Source organism: Camelus bactrianus, chromosome 4 (assembly GCF_048773025.1).
Source record: "Camelus bactrianus isolate YW-2024 breed Bactrian camel chromosome 4, ASM4877302v1, whole genome shotgun sequence".
Classification (NCBI taxonomy): domain Eukaryota; kingdom Metazoa; phylum Chordata; class Mammalia; order Artiodactyla; family Camelidae; genus Camelus; species Camelus bactrianus.
The window spans coordinates 74,325,427-74,334,942 of record NC_133542.1 but is presented as its reverse complement, the minus strand read 5'-3'; the positions used below and the strand labels follow the sequence as shown (position 1 = coordinate 74,334,942).

Genomic DNA, 9,516 nt, shown 5'->3' with positions numbered 1-9,516 from the left:
CGGCGGTGGAAGTGGCTCGCTGATGGAGTGGCGGGGAGAGAAAGGGTGCCCAGGAGGGTGAGGGAGATTCAGTCCGGGGGTCCGGGCCTCAAAAGACTTGGCATTTGGCCCTTCTGGGGACACTAGGCTGTACGCCAGGGAGGGCCGGACAGGGGCCCCCGGGAAGGGGCGTTGAAACCCCGCGCCCTCCCGGAGGCAGGCGGCAGGGGCCAGCGCGGAGCGCCGGGTGCGCCTCGAGGCGGCGCTTCACCGAGGCTGCGCGGCGCGCGGGAGGACGCCGGCCAGCGGGGGCAGCGGCGGGGGCGGCTCGCTGGCGCCCTGGAGTCCGTGGATGAGGATGCGGGGCACCAGAGGTCTCTGCAGGGCAGGCGGCGGCGCGCTGGGCCCGCGGTACAGATACAGTGCGGCGCCGGGATCCAGGTTGGAAACGAGACTCTGCGGGTAGAAATAAGGCGACGGGAACATCCGCTGGAGCGCTGAGTAATTGCCTGCCTCCGCCAGCAGCTCCAACCCGACGGCAGTCTGTCGCTTCCATTTAGTCCTAGGGACCGGAAAGAAAGGTGTAAGGCGGGGGTCAGAACTGTGGCACCCTGACATCCCTGCCTCTCAGGAGTGCTTGTCCCGGAGCCCCTGCAGGGAGTCCAAGAGGGATCACACGAATTCGTTCATAAATAACGTTCTCGCAGTTACAGGCATCGACTCCTTTAATCTTCCACCAGCCTCCCATGGCTGTTATCCCCACTTTACAGATAAGAAAATTGAGGCACGGGCCAGTTTTCAAGATGGCCTAGAAAGAGGATACGCACATTCTAAGCCAGGCTGTTTTATCCCTAAGCTGGGAATCTAACCTTGCCATACCCTGCTCAAGGGATCGCAGTCAGGGCCCTTGGAGTGGAGTGTTGGAGTTCCCCTGTGCATCTGTCCCCTAGGGAGGCCCTCGGAAGGCAAGACTGCCCTGGAGAGGACGGCGGGGCCCCGGGGGCCGGTCTGCTCTCCGTGGAAGGGGGCGCGGTTGGTCCAGCCGCACCGCCGGAGGCGGAGGCCAGCACCGCCGCGGTACCCCAGTTGGCGGCGCTTCTTTGGAAGCACGCGGGCTGGAGACTGCGACTGGAGAGGATGCTGGGGAGGATCCGTGCGCACCTCTCCACCAAGCGCCCGCAACCCCTGCACTCCGCGCACAGGTCGGAGGCTTGTGGGGAGCCCTGCGTTCCGTCTGGTCCGGAAGCAAGGAAGCCACAAAGGGAATGTAGGCCGGGGTTTGCGGAAGACCGGAAACTGGTTGCCAGGGCTGCTGTGGCTGGACTCGTGGGTGCCCCTGGCCAGCGAGGCGGTCCCACTGAGTCCGACTCAGCCACACCAACCCCGTTTCCCTCTGTGAATTATTCATCATCATCATAATTGTGTAATTACTGTAACGGGCCTTAATTATTGATGCCTGGAGCAGTAATCGGTATTTATTATTAATGGGGCAACGTGTTCTGAGGCTTGTTTATGGAAAGCACCATTCTGGCCTCCTCCACTAAGAGTGTGTGGGTGACTGTGGGTGTGTTTGTATTACTTCGTGAGTTGTGCAGATGGATGTGAGTGTGTGACTGTGGGCTGAGTGTGTATTTTGTCTGTGTTTATCATCATCCTGTGAATGTGTTGGGGAGGGAGGTTAGGAAATACCAGTTTCAAGACTTAGTGCCCAGCACCAATTTCCCATTCAATCAGTCACACAGTCCCCAAGGAGCTAGGGCTGGGCCCCTTCCCTCCTCAGGTTTCAGGTACTAGAAAGGGTGGGGAGGCCAGAAGAATCCTGGGAGAGCTTAGAGCCACCCCGTATGCCCCCAAGCAGCTGCCTGGGCTGTCTGGGCTGGTGGTAGGACCTGGCTGGGGTGAGGCAGGCCTTGGACCTCCAGTGGCCCACGTGTCTGTGCGTCTGTCCTGGGCACTGGAGACCAAATCTTGCCCTGTGTCTCTCCCTCACTGTGGACTTTGGGGGAGGCCTTCTCTCCCTGAGGCCTGTTTCCCCGCTTCCCCCCTTTTATAGAATGGGGAAAGCTCAGGAGCCCTCCCTTAGTGAGTCAGGCCACGTCCTGATGGGTCCTGTCCTGGGGCAGGGAGGAGAGGGGAGGGGGCCGTTTCTGCCCCCTGCCGCGCAGCGGGGCCTCACCTGCGGTTCTGGTACCAGGTCTTGACCTGCGTGTCGGTGAGGTTGAGCGAGGCTGCGAGCTCCATACGGTCCTGCACACTCAGGTATTTCTGCCGCTCAAAGCTGCGCTCCAGCTGTGCCAGCTGATGGTCGGTGAAGGCTGTTCGTGCCTTGCGTGGCTTTTTCAGGCGCACCGGGGGACTGTCCCTTGAGCTAGAGATCTCACGGTCACCCTCCTCCTTCACTGGGGAGACACAGCCGTGCATCAGGGCCTGGCTTCGCCAGCCGCTGGCCAGTGGCGTTCTCGTAAGTGCGGCTCCCCACGGCAGCGGTGGCCCCACCGCACTCAAGCCCATGGGGACAAGGCAAGGCCGCTCAGAGCCGGAACCTCTGGGCCCCCAGACCGAGGAGGACAGACACCTCCGGGGAGAAGTAACCCAAAGCCGAGAGAACTCAATCCGCTTTCTCTCAGCCCGGCTCCTCCAATGTGCTGGTGCTCCCTGGAGGGATTAGCGGATTGACTGGGCAGACCTGCCAGGGGAGGGGAAGAGAGGGGACCCAGGGGCTCCAGCCAGGTGGGCTGCGAGGGTGTGTGCTCAGGGGTTTGGGACTGTGCTGCACATTTGTGCCCCGATTCTCTGGCTACATCTGGACGAGGAAGGGAGGAAGCTGAGGGCCAGAGTCTGGGGAGAAAAACCCGCATGGAAAGACAATCCTGTTTACGCTGGAGCAAAACGTGGTCCCGAAGAGCAAATAATTGCACCCACATCCTGCCTGGCCCCTAGGTGGATGTGAATCTATAGTGATAGTTCCCTAATTCTTAAACTACAATCAGCATGCTGTGCAGAAGGCGAGTCACTGGGGGCCCAGATCTGGGAACTCAAAGCGCTTGGAAAAATAAGCAAGGAGTGTTCCCGGCAAATGCACGCACCACAGAGGTCAGCGTTTCCATCAACGTGGTGCCCACTGTGGCTGCCATGCATTTCCGAACCTCGCTTGGGATACCCCAGCAAGGTCTCCGCTCCTGAGTCCCAAGGAGAGGACCGGACAAGGCGGTTTCTTTTTTCCCCAACACTTTCCTTTGGGGTTGACTGCACCAAAAACGTACACTTGATCGAACAAACTCAATGCTCTCCCTCTTTCTCCCCCTGAAGTGATATAACCAGAGACCACCTTGTAAAATTGGCAGCTGGGGGCTGGGGCTTCCCCCCTCTTTTTCTCTATTTTCCTTTATGGTGAGTTTCATTGAGCGTGGCGTTTGCAGTGACAGGGTTCAGCTGAATGTTAGTTGATTTCTCTCTGTAGGAAACAATAATCCGGTTAATTGAGCCACTAGGGAGCAAGACTTTTCAACCGGAAAGGCAGCAGTTCGAGGCTGGGAGGGCACCGGGCACCGAGTGCACCGAGGCGGGTGAGCTGGGTGAGCCGGGAGAGTGCTCGCTGGTGAGAAACTGGGGCCAACACTTTCCTCCCGCCTCCACCAGGCCAGCGCATCCAGGTCCTCCCTGCCCTCCTGGGCTCGGGCCACATTGGAGCACGGGAGACAGGGATATGCTGGGACGGGGCAGGGGGTGGGGGGCGCTTGAGTTCTGTCTATGCAGATAGGCAGATAGAGTTTAAACAACTTCCAGGAAGCAATTACTCAAACTGCAGGCTTGGTGTTGTGGAAACCTTACTTTCTGACCGAATTCCCCGGACTATTTCCGAAGTAGTGGGGAGTGGGTCAGGGTTGAGTTTGTGGTGTTGGGAGGAAAGGGCTGCCTCCTGGGGCTTTTCTCTACTCTGTCTCCTGCGCAAGCTGGAGCCTTCGGTTACACACTCAGTGCTGCTCAGGCTTAACCCAGATCTCAGTGCCTCAGAGTTCCAGGCCCACCGACCTTGCAGAGCACCAGTTTCATTTCTCCAAAGATAGCGGCTCTAGCAGGCAAGGCTGCATGGCACACCGCCTTACTTCAAAGCCCGGTTTCCACTTCCTTAAATGTTATGCTGTGAGGTCTTTGATTCCAGAAACCCAGGATGGGACTGACCTTCCTTCCATGAGCTCCTTGGGGGAAATGACTCTTAGCTTGTTAGGTGCATAGGGGCTTAGATGCCCACCCCAATGTGTCTGTCTCTAGGCAAGGTTTCCTACCTCGGGCCTTGAAAAAGTCGCTTCCACCTTTGAGAAATGCTGCAGGTAGTCCCACTTCCTCTTCACCCTGGGCTTTGTTGGTGCAAAGGCAGCGGCGGTGCCTCGGGGTGGGGGAGACCTTCCACCCTCCTCGGCCCCAAACCTATTTAAGTGCTATGTGGCCAGCCGGCCTACCTCACCTCCCCGATCAGATATCGTCAGGGACAAGAGAAGAAAACTGATATTCCAGTTACTGTAAACGAAAGCTCTCCTCAAAATCCTGCCTACCGGCAAAAAAATAAAAGGAGACAAGAGCCCCGGTCTTTCACTGCCGCCGGCACCAGACGTTAGCACGCAGAGCTGGGGAGTCTCGCCGCTTACTCCAGTCATAGACCCGGGGTGTTGTTGAGAATTGCACATAATAAAACGTGATGTTGTGAATATATATTTACATTGCCTCCCTTGTTCCCCTCCCCCAACCCTTCACACACACACACCTGTCTTTCTCCCGGGCAAGTTTTCCGTGCCTCTCCAAATAGCCCCAGGGGGAGGAGCAAGGGTCGCTGGGCCACATGCCTCTGGACCTCCCTTCTGGCTGCTCCAGCCGGACCTGCCGCTTTCTAGGCACGACTGGCCCAGCCAGACTGATTCAGGCTCCGCCGTGGTGTGGGGAAGCGGAGGAAAGTGAGATGTGGAGTGGGCCCCAAGTGGATTTCAGTTTGAGGTCAGGGTGTTGTCCACAATCGAATTCTTGCTTAGGAGGAGTGTTAAATGAGCCTTCCTAAATTTTTGTGAAGACTTGTGCAATGCAAATATGGGCCAGGAGGTGCAGAGCCCCCAAGACAATAAAGAAGTTGCCTTTATAGGGAAGTTTTATCTTATCACCAGTGTGCTGGGAATTCACTATAAGGCTGAAAGAACACTGAACAGCCTCTGCCAGTCCCTGGTTTTCTGCTGGTTGGGGACACAGGACTCTCTCCCTTGAAGTCCCGATGCTCCTTCCCTTCCTGTCTCTGACTTTTTCCTAAGAAAGAACTTGGGGCCTCTGGCCTGACCAAAGAGCTTAAGTCAAGGCAATGGCTGGGGGTGAGAAACAAAATTAGAGAACTCTTTCCTTCACCCTTCTTTTTTTCCCTTTCTTCCTTCTTCTCTCCGTCCTTCCCCCTTTCATCTTAATCCCAATTTCAGCTCCCTGGTTAAGATGGGATGAAAAGGGAACAACAACTACTAATGAACAGATTCACGGAGGTGGAAAGGCAGGGAAAGGGGAAGCAACCCCAGTATAGAGCTGGGTGCTGGGGAATCGCTGGTACTGCACACACAGCCCGAAGTTGATTGCTTAATGCATGTAAAGTCAAATCCAGTGAGAACAGTTGAGTAGGTACAGGGGCCTCCCCTCTCCACTAGACCTCTGAACCTGTTCCTGGCCAGCCACCCACCTGGCTGCTGTTTCTACTTTGAAGTGAGCATTTCTTTTGCGTGATTCCCGGGGCCCAGATCACACCGAGCCCAGCGGGAGGGAAAGCTCAATTCCTCTCCCTGTCTGGAAATTCAAATTAAAGGGTGGAAAATTCTGACTGTTCTCAGGGCTCCAGCTGAAATTTCCTGCTAGGTTTTCACTCTTATAAAGGGGTGTTCAAGCAGAACCCTTTGGGTCTTCCCTTGCTTCTGTAGGGTCTTTTCCCAGAGAGCCACTGGCCTGATAGGAACTTGTTCCTGCCCACCGGCAGGCTGGATGATCCCAATCGAAGTTTGGAAAGTTTGCTTTGTGTATTTTAGGAAATCTCTCTTAGGGCTCACAGTATCCCGCTCCTCACTCTCTCCACTGGACTCTTTGTAGCCCAAAAGCATAACCACCGGGGCTGGCTGAATGGCTCAGGCAAGACCAACGGCTCAGCCTGGGCCCTGGGGGGAGCTTGGAGTGAACATGTATATGTCTTCATGTCTGTGCCCTCCAGTTTTAATACCAGTGTTCAGAAACATAGCATTCCCCCCAAGTTTTCACCTCCCGTTTTCTTACCTTTATACTCAGAGTCCGATGAGGCGTTGCTGCCACTTTTGTCCAGCTTGTCTCTAAAGTCCTCCCCGGCCTTGGCCGCAAGACGGCCCCCAGGCTCGGGAGCGGCTGGCTGCCCGCTGCTAGAGTAGGGTGCACAGGCCGCGAGTGGTTTGCAGTCGGCAAGGATGTCCCTGATCAGAAAGGAGGAGGTCACGGTACGAGACTGGGCTGGGGCTGAGAGCTGCCCAGGCTGCAGGTGGGAGTCCAAACCTGGGCCTGATGCCCCGCCAGGCCGCGGGGCACCCGTCTCCAAACAGTCTCTTCCTGGCGAGGCTGGTGAAGAGCAGTCGCTGCTGCTCTCCGAGCGCGGACTCAGCTCCAGGGGTGAGCGGCAGTCCCCGAGCAAGGGGTCCCCCTTGGGAAGGGCGGGGCTGCCCGCTCGGTGGGAGAGAATGGAGTCGATCCCAAAGCCATTGGAGCCTTCCATAGCCAAGCTGCGACCTGTCCTCCCCAAAAGCTCCCCACCCACCCCCAACCCCAGCCGCCGCTGCCCCTGCCCCTAGCTGCGGGCTGGCATGGGGAAGGCGGGCAGGGAGCCTGCGGGCACCTTGGATGGAGTTCAGCCTTGGGGGAGCCCAGGAGCTCTGGGCCAACCTCCTCTGCGCATTAGATCCAAAAGGGCTCAGCGCGTCTTCTGCAGCATCGCGCCGAGCCTCCGAGCCGAGGGGGGGTGGTGGGAGTGTCAGGGAGAAACGGGAGGGAGGGTGCGCCAAGTTGGGGAGAGCAAAGGGGGAGACGGACGATCTGAGCTCCCCTTTGGCACAGAAGAGATGCGAGAATGTTGGAATCTAAATAAAGAAGGGCCTTTTAAAAATCCAAACCACACGCTTCCTCCAGGCGAGCGGTTGCCGAGGGCAGTGGGGTCAGCACAGCGGATAGCAGCGGGCCCAAACCGCGCTACCAGCCGGGGGAACGGAGCGCACCTGGCGGCGTCAGCACCGCGGAGAGCGGCGGTGGCGGCCCTCGGCGCATGACGCTCCACCTGGCCCAGGAGGTCCTCTTTCCGCGCTCCCACGGCTCCGGGGGCCCGTCAGCACCGTGGACAGCGCCTCCTGGCTCCGAGGTTGCAGCTCTCAGCCCGTCCTCCGCGCGCGCCTTCGCTTCCCCCCCTTTCTTTAAAAAATGAACTTGTGTCACTTTTACTTTGGGGCTGGGTTTTTTTTTTTTTTTGTTTCTTTTTTTTTTCTCGTTGTGTTGTGTTTTTTTTTTTTAAGGGGACTCGCCCACGTGTCCCCGGAGTGATGAAGCTGATTGGCTCTGACCGATTTTGGGGGTGATGTCACGGCTCCGCAAGCCACTGACCGATTCCTTTCAGTTTGATTAAAAGAGACACTGAATTAATTACAGCACAGACCCAACTGTTTACCAGCGATTTCCACACGGTTTGCTTTCATTAGACTGGTGATGAGGCTCCTAATGAGGGTGATTAACCGAGGGGGGTACAGACTGGCGGGGAGGGGTCCGGAGCCCGGCTGCCGCTGCCGTTGGGTTGGGATGTGAGGTTTTTAAAGTTTTCCCCTACACTTTCCCACAGTTATTCAAATTATTCGTCCGCTGGGCTGTCATAGATCCCTTTTCTTTCCCCTCCCCACCTCCCCCGCCCCACCCAGTCGTGTTTTTTTTTTTTTTTTTTTTTTGTCTTCCTCCAGCAACAGAAAGGGACTAAACCCAGCAGAAAAAATGTGTGTGTGCAGAGGAGATTTTAATTTGTTACATTTTTTCAGGCATTTTCTTTGGGTTCTAGATGTTTTTCGTGTAGGAAAATTTGCAGCCCTCTCTTCTGACCTCTTTGGACCCTGCGGGCCTGGCAGAGGTGGGAAAGCCTGGTGTCTGCACCTAGAAGGAGCCAGAACCACGGCTTCACTATGGGGCGAGGGTGGAGAATCTGGGAGGATAGTGTCTAGGACGTTAGGGGGACCCCGAGAAAGCCGTGTGGCCCGACCGAGGCAGCGCAACAGACCCCAACGCAGCTGACAGCCTCTCCTGTGGCGCGGATCCCGGGAGTCGGGTGTTTTTTGTACCTCTGAACAGAAACGCGCAAGAGCTTCCGAGTGCGAGTATAGACTTCTGCAAACGGCTTCTCATTTCGCGCGGAGCCGGAACTCGCTTGAGGATTTATTTTCAAAGCAGCGCTGGATACATGGTCTTTTCATTGTGAATAACTCGCCCCTCACCCCAACTCCCTGACTCAGCTCCAGTGCTCTAGCTCCGCACGTTTCAGGGCTCGGTCTCCGGTGCCGGGGCCCAGGGAGGCGGGCAGATCTGAAGCGCGTTGGGGGCCTGGATCCATTCCGCCTGGACGCCAGGGATCGCGATCCGGGTCTGCGGTCAAAGGGCGGAGGGAGCCGAGCCCGCGCACTTGCATCCGCATCCCGAGGGCCCAAGACGTTCTTTGCTCGCCCTGCGCCGGGAGCCTCGGCCTTCCCAGGCGGCCCGCGCGCTCCTGGCCCCCTCCCCATGGGCCCCCAGAAAACTACCCGGGGCCTGATGGGGTTCAGCGTCTGAAACCGCAGCAGATTAGTGAGGCACCCGAATACCCCCAAACCCGAGCCGCGGCCCAGGGAAGCCCGGCAACCCGGTTGGAGCAGAAACTTTCTTCTTCCTCTGACGAGGCCGGCGGTGGCCTCTCGCCCGGCTCCCCGCGCTCTCCCCCCTGCGCCCGCCGGCAGATTGGAAGCGGCCCTGCCGCCGGCCGGACTGGGGGCGAGGACGGGCGGCTCCCCGGGGACGGCGAGCCCGGCTCGGCTGCAAGCTGTCGGGTCGGGGAGGCGGGAGGGCGGGCGCCGAGGGGCCAAGAGCCGACAGGCCCCTGCCCCAGCCCGGCGGCCGCTGCAGTGGGCGCCTCCCGTGGCGGGGCGAGCTGGCCGGTCGTTCATTTTCATTTGGTAGATGGGGAGCGGAGCATAAATCACGAGGAGCCTGCGCTGCCTGGCTCTTCCTGGCCAGCCCTCAACTGGCCTGCTCTGGGCGCCTCTGGAGACCCCGCTCCCCTCTCCATTCTCCCGCTTCACCCCTGCGCCCGGCCTGCGCCTGCATCTCTGGAAGACCTCATCTCCTCCTGACCCCAAGGTCCCAGTGTGGGTCAACGGGACCAGTTGTCCTGGTTTTGTTAGCGATCGTAACGCCCCAGAGCCAGGATCCGCGGACTCCGCGAAGCAGCAAGCAAGTCCCGTCCCGCGCTGCCCGCGGGCGGGCCGAGCCGCCCCGCCCCTG

The 9,516-nt window shown here is 58.4% G+C and overlaps 1 protein-coding gene across 1 annotated transcript; it reads right to left on the bottom strand.

Moving 5' to 3' along the window:
- Positions 1–246: 246 nt before the first annotated feature.
- On the bottom strand, positions 247–6,730 carry BARHL1 (BarH like homeobox 1). Its single transcript, XM_010955956.2, has 3 exons — positions 6,265–6,730; positions 2,156–2,378; positions 247–541 (listed from the first exon to the last, which is right to left on the bottom strand). The coding sequence occupies exons 1-3, from the start codon at positions 6,728–6,730 to the stop codon at positions 247–249; spliced, it is 984 nt and encodes a 327-aa protein (XP_010954258.2).
- Between the last annotated feature and the right edge of the window lie 2,786 nt (positions 6,731–9,516).